The 22,536-nt window shown below is 49.4% G+C and overlaps 1 protein-coding gene across 1 annotated transcript in view; it reads left to right on the forward strand.

Moving 5' to 3' along the window:
* The first annotated feature begins 254 nt into the window (after window positions 1-254).
* The window catches only part of LOC146869360 (E3 ubiquitin-protein ligase TRIM39-like), a 161,618-nt gene continuing 139,336 nt past the window's right edge, over window positions 255-22,536 (forward strand). Inside the window, exon 1 of the mRNA XM_085651902.1 lies at window positions 255-705. Within this exon, the coding sequence (XP_085508028.1) occupies window positions 295-705 (411 nt within the window). The 5' untranslated portion in view covers window positions 255-294. The remainder of the gene's footprint in view (window positions 706-22,536) is intronic.

Raw genomic sequence — 22,536 nt, forward strand, 5'->3', positions numbered from 1 at the left:
AAAGATTTTAAAAAGCGAACTTGCAGAATTGTCCTGTAAAAAATAACACAGATGATTTTACAGAAACCCATATACAAGCTCCAGTTCTGCACTTACAGATTCTCGAAATAAAACCACATGACGCGTAAATGGTGTCAACCCCAGAGGTAAATCACACGGAGCAGAGGAGTCAGTTCCCTGCTCTGACTGAACCCGGAAGTCCCAGCGCACACAGAGAGGGGCAGACGCACAGACACACCCACTTCACACAGAGAGAGAAATGAAACTTAAGTTTACTTCCTGCATTTCTGAATCATGGCGGCAGCAGCTCAGCTCGGGAAGCTCCAGGAAGAGGCCACTTGTTTCATCTGTTTGGAATATTTTACTGATCCGGTGACTATTGATTGTGGACACAACTTCTGCCGCTCCTGCATCACTCAGAGCTGGCAGGGAAGAGATGGAAAGTTCCCCTGTCCACAGTGCAGGAAAACATCTGGGAAAAGCCTCCGACCCAACAAGCAACTGGGGAACATGGTGGAAATGTTAAAACAGCTTCATCTGCCCCCCGTGAAGCCCCCGGAGGAGAATCTTTGTGAGAAACATGAAGAGAAACTGAGGCTGTTCTGTGCAGAGGATCAGAGGATGATATGTTTGGTGTGCCGGGAGTCCAAGGACCATAGAAATCACTTAGAGAGTCCTGTAGAGGAGGCTGCAGAGGAGTACAAGGTACGTCTGTGGATATTAATGGATTGCATAGACTCAGTGTGACCCCATTGAGGAACCTGCTAAGGAGCACAAGGTGTGTGTGTGGCTGTTCTGGAACGACAAGTGAAGGTCACAGGGTATGTCGGGAAATTCAGGGATCACAAAGTCCCTCTGTAAGCCCCATCAGGGAGGCAGCCTGAGAGCGGGATCTATGTGTGCAAGTGTTCAGAGGTGACTAGTCATTCAGTGTAACCCATACAGGAAGCTGCAGAAGAGCACAAGGTATGTGTGTGGGTGTTCAGGATTCACAAGTGTATACACTACTGGAGTCTAATAGAAGATGCAGTGTCTTTGGGTGTGGAGGGATCAACGGTACTCTGCGGGTCCCACATAAATGGTTGTCCAAGAGCACAAGGTATGTGAGTGGATGTTCAGAGTTCACTAACGAAGACACACAATGATTCCAACAAAGGAATACACGGCATTTAAATCAGATTTTAGGGGTCACAGGTTAGTCGATCCTCCTAGAAGAGTGCAAGGGACATCTGTGGTCATTCAGGGATCACAGTTCACTTTGTGGGCCTCCATGGGTCCCTGGAGAAGGGATTGCTGTGATCATTCAGGGATCACCGTTCACTCTGTGAGTCTCCGCAGGTCACTAGAGAAGGCTGCCCATATGCATTAGGTAAGTTTGTTAGTTGTAATTGAGTTTCAAAGTGTGACCCATGTAAGAAACTGCAGAAGATCGCACTGGGTGTCTGTCAGAGCCCTAAGGTTTTCACCTAGCACCACATAAGCAGCTGCAGATAATCAGAAGTCATATGTATGTGGGTGTTTTGGGATACCAAGCAGGGCTCTAAGTGGGCTGGGTCTGTCCGGGTCTGAGCACCAGCAGTTATTTTTAGGGGGCCTCGAAACTGATCTCTATCGGGCTGTATTTTTGGGCCTCACAAAGGTTTGTCCGTTTTCTTTTTTTTTAATTGGACTGCAGTGAGAGCAAGCACATCGCTCACTACTGAGAAGTGGAGACATCATGCCAGGTGAGCCACGTTATAGGGGAAGACAAATCCTTTAAAGAGAGCCATTTCCTCTCAGGATTTCCCTTCTCTTTTTGCAGTGTGTGAGAAGTTGGCCTGGTATATGCTGTCCACTAGTTCTAGTGGGCACCTTGTACCAGTCCAAACAACCCTTATTGATGATAAGTTAAAGACAACCTTTACTGAAAGCTATCCTAGTGGTAGCTATGGAGAGCAGCCTTCAGGCTAAGTCTTGAAGGAATGTAAAGCAGCTTGTTTTACCAGTCTATAATCTCTGAAATGACCAAATGAAAAGAGATCCACCCAAGGTATATATATAAAATATATATTTATCTTAAAACACACCACCCTAGTCTCTTTATGAGGCTAGAAGTCGAAGGACACAAGTTACAAGTCAAATAGCACAGTAAATAAGCACAATATACAGTTAGCCCTAGGGGCGAGCCAAACCATATACTAAAATAGTGGTATAAGAACCACGACTGAACTAGACACAGGCCTAGAGCCTCTAGAATCGCTGCGACCCCAAGGAACCACCCAAGGTAGTGACACAGGGGACCCACGGGGGGCATGTGCAGTGTGTAAACACAGCCGCGAGCTCCTGTTAGCTTCTAAAGAGAAAGTCGCGGTTAGATTTTTAAAGATGAAGGACACTTAGGAGAGGACTTGCAGCTGACGCTTTTAGACTTAAGGGGTTCTAGGGCCCACACCCACGGAAGCATCGGAGTACTCGTGTTACCTCCCCCAGGGAAGCCGGGTGCATAGGTGTCAAATGGTGTTGGGTCGCATCGTCGTTTTCAATGGCTAACTGCTGCAAAGTGCTGCTGCCAGGACGAGGAGAAGTGTCCGAAGAGATCCAAGCCTGGATCGAAGATGTAGAAGACCTGAAAGCAGAGGGGACAGAGTCTGGGTCACTTGCCAGTGACCAGGAGCATGGAAGTCGAATGCCCACCGATGTTGGGTGTTTCTGGTGAAGAAGGTGCAGTTTGACTCTTCAGCCATGAGGACCAGGAGGTGTCGACGATGATCAGGAGCTAGATTCGAGCTGCCCACGAAGGATGTCGAGTGCTGCGGTGTCGGTATCCGGATTGGACCCAATAAGCCTTGGCAACAGCAACCCACGCAGAAATAGAAGAAATGCTTTGGTGCAGACCAGTAAGGTCCGAGGGACTCCCCCAGCAAGGAGGAGTAAGTAAGGGCACGTCTGGAGCAACTAGGAAAGCCCAAGGAAAGTCAGAGTTACTTTCTCAGGGACCCACAAGTCGACGGACAATTGATCGCGAGGGTGCGTCGAGAAGAATCACAAAATGGCGGCTCACGGGTCACTCGGAGTGGGTAGGCCGACAATCTTCGGTGAGGTCACTGCTCAGTGTATGGGCTACGAGTAACCCAATGCACAGCCTCAAGGAGCATCGAGAAGCTGATGCACTAGCAAATGTGCTCGATGTCCAGGGATTCAGGTTCCACGGTACCCACGAGGTCTACGGGTCTCAGCCTTGCTGGGGACTCGGGTCAGCCTCTGGGAAGTCTGGAAATCCACCTCTGGCATTGCAAAGTCTTTGGCGTATGGTGGGAGCTTCGGAGATGCAGACCGGACAGATGCTTCTTTGGTGCCTGCCAATCAGAGGACTAACTCCTTTACTCCAAGGGAGATTCTTCAGTCATCTGGCGTTGAACAGATCGTCGAAGGTCCAGGATTCAGTTGCAGAGTTTCGTCCAGGAATATCTGAAGTTCTGGTTACAGGGGATCCTTCTTTATACCCAAGGAAGGGGTTGGACCTACTCTGGGGACCCACCTATGGGGGGGTTTGGAAAGAGGGGTGGCTACGCCCATTTCCTTTGTCCAGTTTTGCACCAGAGCAGGGGCTGGTAGCCCTTGCAACTGGTTTGAACTGGGCTATGCGGTACAAAAGGGGGTGGTGATGGACGGAGCATCAGAACCAATCAAACACTCACACCCAGTCAACAGATCTGGGTTTGATCCATCACCGTTCTTTAGCCCACTCTGCCACCCCAGTTCAGACATGGCCATATGCAAAACAGTCTGACCCTGTGCCTCATGGGAACAGTCCAGCCCGAATTGCCAAGTCATGCCTTCCCTGGACCGGAAACAAGCTTCCTAGGACCGGTTTCTGGCATTTCAGCTATCTTCAGCCAGGCTTGCTTGAATCCAGTGGCAAAGTGAGCAAGGGACTCACGTCTGAGCATACCCTGCCAACTTGTGGCGAACAAAGCGGTACAAAAGGGGGTGGTGATGGACGGAGCATCAGAACCAATCAAACACTCACACCCAGTCAACAGATCTGGGTTTGATCCATCACCGTTCTTTAGCCCACTCTGCCACCCCAGTTCAGACATGGCCATATGCAAAACAGTCTGACCCTGTGCCTCATGGGAACAGTCCAGCCCAAATTGCCAAGTCATGCCTTCCCTGGACCGGAAACAAGCTTCCTAGGACCGGTTTCTGGCATTTCAGCTATCTTCAGCCAGGCTTGCTTGAATCCAGTGGCAAAGTGAGCAAGGGACTCACGTCTGAGCATACCCTGCCAACTTGTGGCGAACAAAGCGGTACAAAAGGGGGGTGGTGATGGACGGAGCATCAGAACCAATCAAACACTCACACCCAGTCAACAGATCTGGGTTTGATCCATCACCGTTCTTTAGCCCACTCTGCCACCCCAGTTCAGACATGGCCATATGCAAAACAGTCTGACCCTGTGCCTCATGGGAACAGTCCAGCCCGAATTGCCAAGTCATGCCTTCCCTGGACCGGAAACAAGCTTCCTAGGACCGGTTTCTGGCATTTCAGCTATCTTCAGCCAGGCTTGCTTGAATCCAGTGGCAAAGTGAGCAAGGGACTCACGTCTGAGCATACCCTGCCAACTTGTGGCGAACAAAGCGGTACAAAAGGGGGTGGTGATGGACGGAGCATCAGAACCAATCAAACACTCACACCCAGTCAACAGATCTGGGTTTGATCCATCACCGTTCTTTAGCCCACTCTGCCACCCCAGTTCAGACATGGCCATATGCAAAACAGTCTGACCCTGTGCCTCATGGGAACAGTCCAGCCCGAATTGCCAAGTCATGCCTTCCCTGGACCGGAAACAAGCTTCCTAGGACCGGTTTCTGGCATTTCAGCTATCTTCAGCCAGGCTTGCTTGAATCCAGTGGCAAAGTGAGCAAGGGACTCACGTCTGAGCATACCCTGCCAACTTGTGGCGAACAAAGCGGTACAAAAGGGGGTGGTGATGGACGGAGCATCAGAACCAATCAAACACTCACACCCAGTCAACAGATCTGGGTTTGATCCATCACCGTTCTTTAGCCCACTCTGCCACCCCAGTTCAGACATGGCCATATGCAAAACAGTCTGACCCTGTGCCTCATGGGAACAGTCCAGCCCGAATTGCCAAGTCATGCCTTCCCTGGACCGGAAACAAGCTTCCTAGGACCGGTTTCTGGCATTTCAGCTATCTTCAGCCAGGCTTGCTTGAATCCAGTGGCAAAGTGAGCAAGGGACTCACGTCTGAGCATACCCTGCCAACTTGTGGCGAACAAAGCGGTACAAAAGGGGGTGGTGATGGACGGAGCATCAGAACCAATCAAACACTCACACCCAGTCAACAGATCTGGGTTTGATCCATCACCGTTCTTTAGCCCACTCTGCCACCCCAGTTCAGACATGGCCATATGCAAAACAGTCTGACCCTGTGCCTCATGGGAACAGTCCAGCCCGAATTGCCAAGTCATGCCTTCCCTGGACCGGAAACAAGCTTCCTAGGACCGGTTTCTGGCATTTCAGCTATCTTCAGCCAGGCTTGCTTGAATCCAGTGGCAAAGTGAGCAAGGGACTCACGTCTGAGCATACCCTGCCAACTTGTGGCGAACAAAGCGGTACAAAAGGGGGTGGTGATGGACGGAGCATCAGAACCAATCAAACACTCACACCCAGTCAACAGATCTGGGTTTGATCCATCACCGTTCTTTAGCCCACTCTGCCACCCCAGTTCAGACATGGCCATATGCAAAACAGTCTGACCCTGTGCCTCATGGGAACAGTCCAGCCCGAATTGCCAAGTCATGCCTTCCCTGGACCGGAAACAAGCTTCCTAGGACCGGTTTCTGGCATTTCAGCTATCTTCAGCCAGGCTTGCTTGAATCCAGTGGCAAAGTGAGCAAGGGACTCACGTCTGAGCATACCCTGCCAACTTGTGGCGAACAAAGCGGTACAAAAGGGGGTGGTGATGGACGGAGCATCAGAACCAATCAAACACTCACACCCAGTCAACAGATCTGGGTTTGATCCATCACCGTTCTTTAGCCCACTCTGCCACCCCAGTTCAGACATGGCCATATGCAAAACAGTCTGACCCTGTGCCTCATGGGAACAGTCCAGCCCGAATTGCCAAGTCATGCCTTCCCTGGACCGGAAACAAGCTTCCTAGGACCGGTTTCTGGCATTTCAGCTATCTTCAGCCAGGCTTGCTTGAATCCAGTGGCAAAGTGAGCAAGGGACTCACGTCTGAGCATACCCTGCCAACTTGTGGCGAACAAAGCGGTACAAAAGGGGGTGGTGATGGACGGAGCATCAGAACCAATCAAACACTCACACCCAGTCAACAGATCTGGGTTTGATCCATCACCGTTCTTTAGCCCACTCTGCCACCCCAGTTCAGACATGGCCATATGCAAAACAGTCTGACCCTGTGCCTCATGGGAACAGTCCAGCCCGAATTGCCAAGTCATGCCTTCCCTGGACCGGAAGCAAGCTTCCTAGGACCGGTTTCTGGCATTTCAGCTATCTTCAGCCAGGCTTGCTTGAATCCAGTGGCAAAGTGAGCAAGGGACTCACGTCTGAGCATACCCTGCCAACTTGTGGCGAACAAAGCGGTACAAAAGGGGGTGGTGATGGACGGAGCATCAGAACCAATCAAACACTCACACCCAGTCAACAGATCTGGGTTTGATCCATCACCGTTCTTTAGCCCACTCTGCCACCCCAGTTCAGACATGGCCATATGCAAAACAGTCTGACCCTGTGCCTCATGGGAACAGTCCAGCCCGAATTGCCAAGTCATGCCTTCCCTGGACCGGAAACAAGCTTCCTAGGACCGGTTTCTGGCATTTCAGCTATCTTCAGCCAGGCTTGCTTGAATCCAGTGGCAAAGTGAGCAAGGGACTCACGTCTGAGCATACCCTGCCAACTTGTGGCGAACAAAGCGGTACAAAAGGGGGTGGTGATGGACGGAGCATCAGAACCAATCAAACACTCACACCCAGTCAACAGATCTGGGTTTGATCCATCACCGTTCTTTAGCCCACTCTGCCACCCCAGTTCAGACATGGCCATATGCAAAACAGTCTGACCCTGTGCCTCATGGGAACAGTCCAGCCCGAATTGCCAAGTCATGCCTTCCCTGGACCGGAAACAAGCTTCCTAGGACCGGTTTCTGGCATTTCAGCTATCTTCAGCCAGGCTTGCTTGAATCCAGTGGCAAAGTGAGCAAGGGACTCACGTCTGAGCATACCCTGCCAACTTGTGGCGAACAAAGCGGTACAAAAGGGGGTGGTGATGGACGGAGCATCAGAACCAATCAAACACTCACACCCAGTCAACAGATCTGGGTTTGATCCATCACCGTTCTTTAGCCCACTCTGCCACCCCAGTTCAGACATGGCCATATGCAAAACAGTCTGACCCTGTGCCTCATGGGAACAGTCCAGCCCGAATTGCCAAGTCATGCCTTCCCTGGACCGGAAACAAGCTTCCTAGGACCGGTTTCTGGCATTTCAGCTATCTTCAGCCAGGCTTGCTTGAATCCAGTGGCAAAGTGAGCAAGGGACTCACGTCTGAGCATACCCTGCCAACTTGTGGCGAACAAAGCGGTACAAAAGGGGGTGGTGATGGACGGAGCATCAGAACCAATCAAACACTCACACCCAGTCAACAGATCTGGGTTTGATCCATCACCGTTCTTTAGCCCACTCTGCCACCCCAGTTCAGACATGGCCATATGCAAAACAGTCTGACCCTGTGCCTCATGGGAACAGTCCAGCCCGAATTGCCAAGTCATGCCTTCCCTGGACCGGAAACAAGCTTCCTAGGACCGGTTTCTGGCATTTCAGCTATCTTCAGCCAGGCTTGCTTGAATCCAGTGGCAAAGTGAGCAAGGGACTCACGTCTGAGCATACCCTGCCAACTTGTGGCGAACAAAGCGGTACAAAAGGGGGTGGTGATGGACGGAGCATCAGAACCAATCAAACACTCACACCCAGTCAACAGATCTGGGTTTGATCCATCACCGTTCTTTAGCCCACTCTGCCACCCCAGTTCAGACATGGCCATATGCAAAACAGTCTGACCCTGTGCCTCATGGGAACAGTCCAGCCCGAATTGCCAAGTCATGCCTTCCCTGGACCGGAAACAAGCTTCCTAGGACCGGTTTCTGGCATTTCAGCTATCTTCAGCCAGGCTTGCTTGAATCCAGTGGCAAAGTGAGCAAGGGACTCACGTCTGAGCATACCCTGCCAACTTGTGGCGAACAAAGCGGTACAAAAGGGGGTGGTGATGGACGGAGCATCAGAACCAATCAAACACTCACACCCAGTCAACAGATCTGGGTTTGATCCATCACCGTTCTTTAGCCCACTCTGCCACCCCAGTTCAGACATGGCCATATGCAAAACAGTCTGACCCTGTGCCTCATGGGAACAGTCCAGCCCGAATTGCCAAGTCATGCCTTCCCTGGACCGGAAGCAAGCTTCCTAGGACCGGTTTCTGGCATTTCAGCTATCTTCAGCCAGGCTTGCTTGAATCCAGTGGCAAAGTGAGCAAGGGACTCACGTCTGAGCATACCCTGCCAACTTGTGGCGAACAAAGCGGTACAAAAGGGGGTGGTGATGGACGGAGCATCAGAACCAATCAAACACTCACACCCAGTCAACAGATCTGGGTTTGATCCATCACCGTTCTTTAGCCCACTCTGCCACCCCAGTTCAGACATGGCCATATGCAAAACAGTCTGACCCTGTGCCTCATGGGAACAGTCCAGCCCGAATTGCCAAGTCATGCCTTCCCTGGACCGGAAACAAGCTTCCTAGGACCGGTTTCTGGCATTTCAGCTATCTTCAGCCAGGCTTGCTTGAATCCAGTGGCAAAGTGAGCAAGGGACTCACGTCTGAGCATACCCTGCCAACTTGTGGCGAACAAAGCGGTACAAAAGGGGGTGGTGATGGACGGAGCATCAGAACCAATCAAACACTCACACCCAGTCAACAGATCTGGGTTTGATCCATCACCGTTCTTTAGCCCACTCTGCCACCCCAGTTCAGACATGGCCATATGCAAAACAGTCTGACCCTGTGCCTCATGGGAACAGTCCAGCCCGAATTGCCAAGTCATGCCTTCCCTGGACCGGAAACAAGCTTCCTAGGACCGGTTTCTGGCATTTCAGCTATCTTCAGCCAGGCTTGCTTGAATCCAGTGGCAAAGTGAGCAAGGGACTCACGTCTGAGCATACCCTGCCAACTTGTGGCGAACAAAGCGGTACAAAAGGGGGTGGTGATGGACGGAGCATCAGAACCCTGGGCTATGCACAGGGACACCAAATGTGCCCCCAGTGCAGGACTTCAAAGCACTCTTGGAGTGCTCCCACCCAGTCCCAATACACATCAGCCTGTCTGGGAGGTGGTTACACCTCCCTGTGACAGGAAATCTATTGTCCAGGCCTCCCCTGCCGGAGTTTCGGTCAGCAGTAGGAGGCCAGTCTTGTGTCTGTGGCTGCAGCATCCATTTTGTGATGCTAAGGCTGTATTAAGTTTCTACCGGGTATACCAGTACTGCCATGTCTCTCCCTCTAGAACGGTGGGATCATACTTCTACACCAGTTACTGGTGTGGGGGTATGATTCCAAGGTGTTTGACACCAAACACGACATGTATCAGCCAGTCCAAAGTTAGCATTTACCGTTTGTTTATAATGTACTTAAGAGTATATGGTCAGGCTGCACCTCTGACAACCCCGGAGGATAGATTCCGATCGCTGCAGGGGTGCTCTGATCATGCATGGGCACCCTCTCACATATAACCAAGCACCCTGCCTTCAGGATTGATAAGGCCTGCCATAGGGGTGACTGATAGGTTTCTATGTGCAGTAATCGGTGAGCTATAGTGAACCTACATCTCTGCAGTAGCAGTCCTGGGGTGTCATTTTTGATGGCTTTCCAGGGGTGGCACAATACATGCTTCAGGCCCTGGTAGGCCTCTGGGGTACCTATGCCCTTGGTACATAGTATACCGTATACTAGGGACTCATAAGGGTACCCCTGAATCCAATCTGGAGTGCACCTAAAGTATATGGAATAATTTTAGAGAGGAAGCAGCTAGGCTGGGGTCCTGGATTACAGGGCCCCAGCCAGACTAAAGTTGAAAAACAGTGAAACATCAGCAAAAAGTCGGGGTAACCATAGGAAGCAGATCCTACTCTCCTATACAGTGCAGAAGCAACATCATCGTGGGATGATTAGGAGAGAGAAGAGCGCGCAACGCCCATTGCCCCGGGCTGAAACAGCTTCCACACACACGGCCGCACCCAGTACTTCACAGGTCTTTAAAAGACCATTTGCTTGTAAATGAGGCTCTGTTGTTATTCACCCCTTTTTACAGCCCCTGCATCCCCACTCTGCCTATTGCTGGAAGAATTAGCCTCCCCCGAAATTTGGCTCTATTTGCGCCTCTGCAGAAGACCACAGGCAGCCAACTCCAGCACGACCCTGCTCTGACCTTTCACAGTGTCTTGTTTTAGTGCTACGAAAACACACACTTTGCCTGGCTCACTTTGGGGCAGATTTACACCGCCGTTGCGTCATTTCAGTGACGCAGCAGCGGCGTAAATCATGCGCCATGTTGCGCCGTATTTACAACGTGACGCATCTAGGGAGATGCGTCACGTTGTAAACCCCTGCGCCACATGAAACCTGCGTCAGGTTTCATGTGGGCGTTCCTGCGCAGGGTGGGCGTTCCCTCGCAGGTACGCCTCGTAAAAGTGACGCAGTGAAATCTACAAGAATTCACTGAGTCACTTTTACGGCCATGCTGCGTCAAAACCCTGCGCCTGCTTGAAGCAGGCGTAAGGATTGATGCAGCATGTTAGGCATAGGGCACCCCCGAGCCTTGCTGGAGCCGCGTCGCCCTTGTGACGCGACTCCAGCACTGTGCCGCATTTCCGCCGGGGTATATGACACGCATCTGCCCAACCATGCGCCACGGCGCGCCGCATTGTAAATGCGGCGCATCAGTGGTGGCACAGGGGTGGTTTTGCGGGTCGCAAGTGTTCTGGCGCATCCCTGCCGATTTGCAGAGATGCGCCAGACCTTGTAAATCTGCCCCCTTGTTCTCACACCCCCTCTTTAATATGAAGATAGTAGCGTCACCTTGTAAATATGACCCTTATGGCAACAGTCCGCTGCAGTAAAGGGAGGGGCTATGGGTATTGCTGTGGGCGTTCCACCACAAATCCCAGTGCTTTTTGAGGCTGCCCCTTATTTACAAGGGTGGTGCAAATATGGAGTAGCACCAAAAATAAGACCAGGGAAAACCTGGTCTTAAACAGGTGCAATGAGGAGAAATTATTAATTTCTCTTAGTTTTTGCTGTTTCTATGTGTGCGCAATTCGCCATAAGTGATTGCTCATGTGCAGAAAGGGGTCCCTCCCTGCACATAAACAATCATTCAAAAAATGACGTTTTCCAACTTCTATATGTGCTGCATTCTTAAGCACACATAGAAATTACAAATCGCCATTAGTGCTTGTTTATGCGCAAATGAACAATCATTCCCTGCAGCGCAAGCACCCTTGCGGCGCTAGGCAGCTAAATTTAGTGCCATCACTAGGGAAAATGCAGGAGTGCGCCGCATTCTTGCAAATACGGCACATCCCTGTGTTTTGAAACTGTTGAAGCGTGGCGTTAGCAATTTTGGCTTAAGACCTAGCTCTGAACATTTCTTGTAAATATGCCCCATGATGTGGCAATGCAGGGTTATATAAGGAGCTCATGTGGTTATGGTACACAGCAGAAGAGGTGCAGTAATGCAGGGTGTGGCACACGCTGTCACATGGTCATGGTACACAGCAGAAGATGTGCAGTAATGCAGGGTGCAGCACACATGGTGTCATGGTCATGGTACGCATCAGAAGAGGTGCAGACCCGGAGATGCAGTAATGCAGGGTGTAGCACATGAGCATACATGGTCGTAAGACAAAGCATACCAGGTGCAGACGAAAGAGGTGCAGTAATGCAGGGTGTAACACACACAGTCTCATGGTCAGCGTGCACAGCCGAAGAGGTGCAGAAATGCAGGGTGTAGCACATGGGCTAACGTGGTCACGGTAGACAGCAGAAGAGGTGCAGACGCAGAGGTGCAGTAATGCAGGGTGTCACATGGGCTCACATTGGCATCAGCGCACATGACTCTAGCAGTGCAGGTCACCTTTTAAGACTCACCAGCTTCACACGATCATCAGACACACAGAAGTGCAGCGAATGCAGGTCAGGTGTGCTAGAGTTACAGCTTCAAGGCACACTTGATCTGGGATTCCTCGCAGGATGAATGCATGAATGCATGTCATGTTGGACAGTGATTACAGGGCCTGATCTTAGCAGTTTAGGAGTCTCCGATCTCTTTCCTTTAAGTTTCTGAACACTGACCCCGGGCTCTGGGTGATCCGGATGAGTCCTCTCCCTGCAGGCCGTCCACCTCCGGGGTCTTTCAGCAGCAGTGTTTCTTCCTTGGTCCCTGGGTCTAGCGCCTCCTGTAGAAGGGAGGCGCCCAGGATGCGCTGCTGTGTTCAGTTTATATCCGGTTGTAGGATTATTGGCTTCAGTCCAATTGTCCAATCAGATTCATCGTTCACCCCAAACCTTTGAAGGAGGCGTGTGAAGTTGTGAGTGAACCACAAACTATCTCTCCTCCATTCAGGACAGATAGATATTCAAGACAGACAGTGGTACAAGGCCTTGAAACCTTCTAATGGAGAACAGGAGTTTGAGGACCTGTGAGGGGGCCGGGGTGAGACAAAGAGAAGGGGGACTGGAGGCACTGACTACAACCAAGACTTTGATACTCCCTACAAAAGAAAGCCTTTTACACACACGCTGAGGCCCCCACTGCAGCACATGGGAACCTGTGGAAATCTCCTTCAGGGAGAATGAGGACACGTGAGTCAGGAGTTTCATCAGGAACATGCAGGTTTAATCCAAAGTACATTAGGACCCATCCAAAACCACAGCCAGCTCTAGCTCCAAAACAGTTTCTCTGTTGAACACACTTCAAATCATTACATTCCAAAACCTAGGAAACACAACATAGAACATTCCCATGTCATAACAAGAAAGCAGAGATATCTAGGTGTCACAGCCACAGTATCACCATGACACCCAGGACACCACACACCTCCCCCCGTTAACAACCGAAAAAACAAATAATTAAATTAATTAATGCATGAGTAATTAAACATAAATCAAAGAGAAAATAATAATCACAATACAAGAAAACATCAGATCAAGAAACATAATCTTTCAAATATTCTGGCTTTCTGAGAATCCTAGTGGATTTCCTTGAAAAGTCAGAGAAGACACTACCATCTCTCGATGTATTCTCTCCTTCCACATGTAAATCAGAACACAAAGAGATTCTTCCTAAATTCCAAATCTTATGGTCATTGGTTCTAACAGCATTATTAAAAACTTTAATAACATACATAGGCTTAGAGAATTTCACTTTGGATCCTGGAAGTCTAATATCTACCTTGTCTCCAACCTTTACCTCTGTATGTTTAGTAGACTTCCTTGCATCAAAATTGGCCTTCCTATCTAGGCATTTGTTCTCTTCTCTATTCCTCCACCCCTCAGTGTTCTTATTAGATGAGGAGCCAGAAACAGATTCTTCCAAACGTCTAACCCATGAAGGTTCAATATGAGTACAAGGAGCCCTCCCTTTAAAAAGAACAAAAGGAGACTGACCAGTTGAACTATGCGGAGTCATCCTATAGTCTTCAATTTTCTTTAAAACTTGTTCTTTCCAATTTTTACCACAACTTTTTGCCAATGAAATTGTCTCCTTGATCACCCTATTGAATCTCTCAACCATTCCATTGGTTTCTGGATGATAAAGAGAACATTTTTTATGTTTTATACCTCTTGTTTTAAGAAAGGTCTCCATTTCTTTTGAAACCAACTGCACTCCATTATCAGTCAAAATGGACTCTGGGTATCCCTCTCTAGCCATGAGAGTTTCAAGAAATGTAATTACATGAATCGTTTCTATACCAGCAGTAAATTGTATCTCAGGCCACCTTGAATACAAATCCAAAAGCACTAAAATAAAAAGTTTGCTGCCCGTTGGAATGAATGGGACCCACAATATCCAGAGCTACTTCTTTCCAAGGCCCACGTGGAAGTTCCCTGATAATCATAGGTTGAACTCTTACAAGTTTTGACTTTTCACTTGTGACACACACCATGCAATCTCTGATAACCCTTTCAACCTGTAAGTCCATACCAGGCCACCAATAAGAGGCACGAAGTCTCTCTTTGGTCCTGGACATACCAGAGTGCAATTCATGAGCCATGTCTACCAAAACTTGCCTGAACTCCATAGGAGGTATCAACCGAGTCCCACGTAAGAGCAAACCATTGCTCACTCCCAATTCATCTTTCACACCCTAAAACTTTGAAGCTTCATTTGACCCAACATTCTTCTTGTTTCATCCATTCTGAATTAGATTCATTACTTCAGACAATACTAGATCCTGGGATAACTTAATCCGCCATAGATTCTCATCAATTATACCATCACTCACCAAACACACATGTGAGTCACTATCTACCCAATCATCAGCATCTTCTTCATTACCTGCACCCTCTACAAGCCTAGAAAGAGCATCAGCAACTGTGTTCTCAATACCAGGAATGTATTTTACTTCAAAATCATACTCTTGAAGAGCTATGACCCACTTACTAATTCTTCCAGAAACTTGATCAATACTTAATAGTTCCCCACAAAAAATTCTTTAACTTTTTGATGGCCCAAAACACCGCTAGAGCTTCACGCTCAATTACAGAATAACGTGATTCTGTATCTTTCAGACCTCTAGAAATAAAAGTAATAGTTTCTAATCCATTTTCACTCTCCTGTTGCAGCACTGCACCCAAACCTTTAACACTTGCATCTGTGGTTACTACAGATGTTCTTGAAGGGCATCATTGAGTTTCTTTTTAAGACAAACAAATTCTTTATCACAATCTTCAGACCATTTGAACTCCACACCTTTCTTCAAAAGTGCTCTCATACTTAAGCAATGTTCTGCAAAACCCTCTGCATACTCAGCCATGCCAAACAACTTCATTTGTTCTTCTCTGGAAGTTGGAGGTGGCATAAGAGAAATTGTGTCAACTAACTCAGGTTTTGGAGAAATGCCTGCACCTGAAATCGTGTGCCCCAAATAATGGACAGAAGAGGTCGCAAAGCGACATTCCTCTAATTTTATAGTTAGATTGGCATTTTCAAGCTTCTTTAAAATGTCATAAAGCAATTTCCTATGCTCCTTGTGATCCTTGGCAAATACCAAAATGTCATCCTGATAGACACAAACCCCATCACACCCTTCAAGAACTTTCTCCATAGCACGTTGAAATACAGATGCCGCCGGCACTAGGCCAAACGGCATGCTAACAAATTTGTAAGTTCCAAAAGGTGTGATAAAGGAAGTCAGGTCCCTAGAAGACGTCTCCAACTCAATTTGGTGGTATGCAGAAGCTAAATCAATTGTGCTGAAAACTTTGGCACCTCCTAGTAATGTGAGTAACTCCGAGATGTTAGGTAGGGGATACTTATCCACAATCACCCACTTATTTAGTTGTCTCAAGTCCACACATAAGCGTAGAGACCCATTGGCCTTGCGTGCAGCGACAACCGGAGCAAGCCATTCAGTGTTGGTGACCTCTTCAATTATTCCACCACCTCTAAGTTTCTCTAATTCTTTCTTCATCTCCTCTCTCACTGCTAAGGGTACACCCCTAACTTTACATATAGAAGGTTGTGAGTTAGGACGTAAAGGAATGTTCAATATAAAGCCTCTAAGACATCCTAATTCCTCTCTGAATACTCTTGGAAATTTTCTTTTGATATCATTCACAATATCACCATCCAAATTGAGATGAACAGTTTGAACATTCTGTTTAAGAATGATAGGAGAAGAACTCCCTGGGTCTAACATGACCCCCAAATCAGCCTGGTGGAACCAGCTGATGATACTGTCCCCCTTTCTAGAGACATACACCTTTCCCGAAACATATCGTCCACAGTATTCAATTAAACCCACAAAATATCCACAGAGTGGTATGGGTTCACCCCCATATGCCAATGGAAGTATATCCGCTTTGAGCAGAGCAACTTTCCTTGCAAGTTTTGTCTGATAGAATGCTTTAGAGACAATAGTAATTTTAGCACCTGAATCAAAAAGTACTTTAGTTGATTCCCCTTCTATTTGTATTGTATCCAAAGGACAAGATTTTCGCTCACTAGACACATTTTGTTGTACATCAGATTCAACCTGAACTACTATTTGTCCACAGACAAAGTCCTCTTCCTGAATCTCAGTTTCCACAGATTTAACATTATTAGCTGAATTTTTTGTTTTACAAACCACTGAGAGATGACCCTTTCGGTTACATTTAGCACAAATTACTTTCAAAGCAGGACATTTTTGTCGTTGGCATAATGCCCAAGTTTGTCACAACTAAAACATTTCGGAACAAAAGGTTTAGTTTTTGATTTTAATTACTTTTGGAGACACTTTTACTTGTGTTCCCTTCTTTAACAGTTTGAACAGAGACTTGCACATCCTTCTTTAAAGTGTCGACACACTTCAAAGAGTGTTTTATCCTTTTCGCCACTTGTAATACTTCATCTAAAGATGGTTCATCTCTTAAACAGAGTTCTTTCCGAACTTTTTCTAAATTACAACCTAACATAAACTGATCTCTTATTCTCTCATCTAACAATTGGTCAAATTTACAAGAAGACGCAAGCTTCCTGAGTTGAGTAACATACACCTCCACTGATTCACCATCGTTTTGGAGCCTTTTGTTGAACTGAAAGCTCTCCAGTATCGTGCTAACTTTCGGTAGGTAATGATTATATAATTTCTTAATACAGATCTCAAATTCATTAAGACCCCTGTTTTCAGCATCAGAAAGATCTGCCAGATGATCCAAAACATCCTGTCCCTCAGACCCGAGACAATGTAAAAGAAGGGAGGTTCTTCTTTCTGCACTGAGACTCACCCCACAAACTTTGGCATGTCGCTCAAATACCTTTTTCCATTTCTTGCATTTTATGTTAGGCTCACCAGGTTCAGATCGAAAGAAAGGTGGAGCGGTCACGTTCTGTATAATTACCAAATGCTATGTGGAAGCAATCCCAATGAGAAAATAAAACAAAACAACTAAAAAAAAAAAATTTACATTTGAGAGATATACCTCCTTTTGTGCTCAAATTACAAACATCGTAGAACACTTTCACAGGTGTAAAGAGAAAAATAGAATGTTCCTTTCCCTTAATCCCAGTACAGCTGAATGAAGTCAGAAACATACAATGTAAAACTAAAATGATGAAGAGAAAGAGAAAAAAAATAAGTTATTGTACACTAGGTGGCAGGATTACATCAGCAAAAGAGATACCCAATGCCTCGATGTTGTATAAATGCAGTACAAGTCTTCAATATCTGCAGGTTAATTAGTTCATCAGCAAACACGAAAAACACTCCTTGTGAATGTCAACACATAACATTTGTACAAGAAGTACCTGGGGACTACACGATCCTTTTGTAGCCTTGTTGTATTCAAAGTGAAATACAGCTAATAAGCGCCAGGTGACAAGAGCATAAACGCAGTTATTTTAACAGATACACACTCAAGAAGCAACTGATCGTAGCGACGTTCCTGCGTGCGTGAAGACTTACTTCCTCTTTTTTTTTTTAATGTGTTACTGAGATGCATTCGAGTTCCAGAAGCAACAATGACGGAGGCTGATCACTGAATCCCCCTGAATGATTCTAATACGTCATCTTTGAGCTTGAAAGGTCGATGGAAGAAGAGCTCCGTGTGACAATTAACAGCACAGGACTAAGTTGACGAACCTGATGATGCCACCACACATCTGAGCATTGAAGAGAGACAAAACGGTAACCAGGTACAAAGATGCACAATATTGAAAATAGGTGAACTCCTCGCCAGGCAACCGAAGACAATTTTCTTCGTTAGAGTGGCAGTTGTTGAGGGAATATTATTTTAAATTAAAAACGAGAATGAGTGGGACGAGCCCGTGACGATTTGTTTTTTTTTTACATAATGGCCATCTTATATAGATTCAAGGCGAATGCTCCCAGACCCTTAAATGATATAGACTACAGTACCTCAAATGAAAAAGAAAGGCAGAGCGTTGGGGATGTTGGATCCTTCTTTGAACAGCTGCCGACTACGCCAATGTGGAAATCTCCTTCAGGGAGAAGGAGGACACGTGAGTCAGGAGTTTCATCAGGAACATGCAGGTTTAATCCAAAGTACATTAGGACCCATCCAAAACCACAGCCAGCTCTAGCTCCAAAACAGTTTCTCTGTTGAACACACTTCAAATCATTACATTCCAAAACCTAGGAAACACAACATAGAACATTCCCATGTCATAACAAGAAAGCAGAGAGATCTAGGTGTCACAGCCACAGTATCACCATGACACCCAGGATACCACAGAACCTCACCTCACATGTCCACAAGCGCTGCATCCTATAGACCTGGCCTGAAGGTACCTGAGCCTGACAGCGCCGGGAGGCCCTGCTAATGGCAATACACATCTGTGCCAAACATGCTTGCTGCACATACGCTCGGATGGAGCCCAGACATGACATACTACACAGAGTCAGAAGGTAATGTCAGTAGGTGCTCCCCTCTCTGAGTTTGAGGCGACATCTACCCCACTACTCTACTCGTCCACCACAAGCCTTTAGTAGTGTCATGGGCTGGTCATTTGAGGGGGATCCACTCGGGTTAAAAGCAGGACCTCTCTGGGTGGACCTCAACCTTGTACCCTGCTGGAGACAACGGGACACACCGGATGTCAAGCACTTGTCAGGGGACTTGTGGTGCTGGTCTCCTGCACAAGACGGTATTCCGTTCCAGGATAGTTAAACGGAAGCAGTTTGTCACATGGACACTGCGCCGAAACCTTTGAAACTACTTTTCACGCTCTCAATCCTTCTTCTGCCTTTCTGCCATACACCCTACATGCGGTCGGTGGCTGCTCTCCTGGCTGCCTGTCCCTTGTTGCAGACTCTGCATCAGAATGTTGCCTGCTCTCTCATTAATCCTGCCTGTTCCCAGCTGCGGCCCTGTATGAGGTCGGTGCCTGCTCCCTCTTACGGACCCGGTAAAGGGCTGGTGTCTGCTCTCTTTTTCTGGCAGGTTGCTTGTCACATACCCCTTTATGAGTGTGTTGCCTGTTTTCTGTTGCAGACCCCGTAAGAGGCTGGAGTCTGATTCCTGCCTCAGACCCTGTAAGAGGCCGGTGTCTGATACCTGCATCAAACCCTGTAAGAGGCCGGTGTCTGATTCCTGCGTCAGACCCCATAAGAGGCTGGAGTCTGATTCCTGCCTCAGATCCTGTAAGAGGCTGGTGTCTGATTCTTGCTTCAGACCTTGTAAAGGGCTGGGACCTGCTCCGTTGCAGACTATCTCTGCAGGCACCTGCCTGACTCCTGTCATAGACCACGAAAGCACGTGACATCTACTCTCACTCTCTCTCACTGCCTGTTTCTTGTCTTCTACTCTGCATGGTGCCTGCTGCCTGTTCTCAGTCACAGACCCTGTATGAGGCTGCCACCCGCCGTCTTGCTGTGACTGTTCTCAGTCACACACCCTGTGTGAGGCTGGCACACCCGGCGTCTTGCTGTGACTGTCTGTTCTCAGTCACACACCCTGTGTGAGGCTGGCACCTGCCGTCTTCCTGTGACTATCTGTTCTCCGTAGAAGATCCTGTAGGAGTCTGATAAATGCTCTCAATAGGTCTATTCTCAGTCACAGACCCTGTATGAGGCTGGTACCTGCTCCCCTCTTGTGACTATTCTCTGTTACAGACCATGTATACGTTTGATGCACGCTCTCTCATTTTGGTTGTCTGTTTTCTGTTGCAGACCCTGCCTGGAGTTGCTGACTACACTCTTGCTGTGTCTGTTCTCTGTCACAGACCCTTCCTGGGGTTGGTACCTGCTCTCTTCCTGTGTCTGTCTGCTCTCGGTCACAGACCCTGCATGGGATTGGTACCTGCTCTCTTCCTGTGTCTGTTCTCTGTCACAGACCCTGCCTGGGGTTGGTGCCTGCAGTCTTCCTGTGTCTGTTCTCTGTCACAGACCATGCATGGGGTTGGTGCCTGCACTCTTCTTGTGTCTGTTCTCTGTCACATACCCTGCCCGGGGTTGGTGCCTGCACTCTTCCTGTGTCTGTCTGTTCTATGTCACAGATCCTGCCTGGGGTTGGTGCCTGCACTCTTCCTGTGTCTGTCTGTTCTCTGTCACAGACAGTGCCTGGGGTTGGTGCCTGCACTCTTCCTGTATCTGTCTGTTCACTTGTTTTCTCTCCTCAGGCAGAAATACCGGAAAAGGAACATAAAAAAAACAAAAGAAAGAAGGACACAGTCAGATCACTTTGGTCTTGTGCCGCTTTTGGGAAAATGTGCTCCCGTCACCCGTGCTTCCTAACGTGTCGTGCCTAGGTGCCAGGGGGATTTTAATGTTTCGGGGTTGGAGCACTTGCCTGGACCCACAACCGTCCTGGGCCGCAGGGTTGGGAGTCCCAGCCTCCTCTTCTCCGGTTGGAGAGCTGGACTCAAGCGCGTTGCTCTAGAGCGGTCTCTTCCCGGCTGCTTCTCCACCTGGGTCGGGTCGATTCTTTGGTCCTCTCTTCCTCGTCTCTTCCTCGTCTCCTTTCTCCTCCGCGTCCCTCCTCTGGTCGAATCCCGGCGTCTCCTTGACCACACCTGCTCCGCCCCCCTGCTCTCTAGTTGGTGGTCCATCGATTCCCTGCTGGGCTACTGGACTGCTCACCCTGCTTCTGGTCCGGAACACGGCAGTCGCCATGTTGGAAATGTCGTGAAGATCCGCCGTTGCGGGAGCGAAACCCTCACAGTACTGTAGTGACAATTTGTTGTAAGTAAGACTGTACTACATGGTAACGTGGCTTGGACAGCCATCATGGTGGATGCAGTCTAGTGAAGCTCCGACCGCCCAAGCCATAATCTGTAATAATCCGCCGATATCCCTCTCCTGAGTGAGCCAAATCCACTGCTCCTGCACTCGGAGCCAAGAGGCGTCCTTGATCCTGGCGCCGTGGGTGATCTGATGCCGAGGGCGGCCACTACAGGCAACAGATGAGTCGCGGCCTAGTGCCAGGGCCGGCACCGTAGGGCGAGATCACGCTGTCGCGGGCGCCCAGCGCAGTGAGTGTGGCCCAAGAAGAAGCCGAAGTGCTGCCCCGTGGGACCCGCTGATGACTTAGGTGCCGGGGCCGCGGCGCACCGAGGCCAGCGCGGCCGGTGCCAGATCTGGGACCTGGTTGCGGGTGCCCAGGAGATCCTGGAGGCCCCGTGTGGCTGGTGGAGGCCGTCGTGTGTGTTGTGCGGTGGCGCACCGGGCAGTCGGGACCCCTGGTAGCTGGGGCATAGCCATCGGCCCCCACACAGAAGACTCACCCACATCAGAGGGCTCAGACGCGAGAGGTAGTGCGGCATCCTCAAGGTCGACCCTGTGCAGCTCGAAGGGGTCCGGCAGGCGCCTTGAGCCACGGGTATGCCCCGCAGGGCCAGGTGCCACCCCAGGGATTCCCTTCGACCCCGGTGCACCGGGGCAGACAGTGACACTGACTGTGTCCGGGTCGATCCTGTTGACTAACCTTCATGGCTGGCTGGGCTTGAGGGCCCAGAGAGGAGACCTGCTTGTGGCTGGGGCTGCGCCCACGGGGGTACTCCAGCCCGCCTGCGCCTCCCATCTTACTAGGGGCACTCATGGGCCCAAAAGTACCAAGACACGGCAGTGGAGGCAGGCACTGGGCCCCGCTGGCTGGGGTCCGCGACGGCCGGAAGTCTACACTGCAGCTGATCGATGACCTTGGGACCCGTGCTGAGGGTGTCACGGCCCGGCTGGGGATACAGCAGAGGTGGCTCTTCACATAAAGGGCCTGTGAGGAGACGTGCCACTATTCCCCTGCCCCAGAGTGGATGCTGAAGCCGCCCCATCGAGGGCTGGTGGAGTGGACCACCCACACTTGAAGGTTGTGGGCCCAGCTCCAGACGTTTTGCAACATCCTGGAGGGACTGCAGCCTGGGGCCCCGTGGTCTGAGCTGGTGCGAGAAGACCGGTGGGCTAGGGGTCCGGCGAGTCTGATCCCGGTAGGCGGTCTACTTGGGTGGCTGACCCTGGGCTGCGGAGGCAGCTGAGCTAGGCTTAGTGCGGCTTGTAGCCCAGGGGGGCCAGATTCCGTGAGGCCCGGCCCGCTGTAGTATACAACGGGGCACCTAGGTGGCAGGTTGCCTAGCGGAGATACGTGCCAGAATCTTTAGCGGAAGGAAATACAATCAGAAGGGGGGTAGACACTGCACTATGGCTCCCCCTCCCCACCTCCCTTTTCCATCATGGCCAAGGATAAACCAGTGGGCCCCACCTCCAAGCAAAGCACCCTGGACCAGTTTGCCTCAGCCCCTGGTG

Source organism: Triturus cristatus, chromosome 1_1 (assembly GCF_964204655.1).
Source record: "Triturus cristatus chromosome 1_1, aTriCri1.1, whole genome shotgun sequence".
Classification (NCBI taxonomy): Eukaryota; Metazoa; Chordata; class Amphibia; order Caudata; family Salamandridae; genus Triturus; species Triturus cristatus.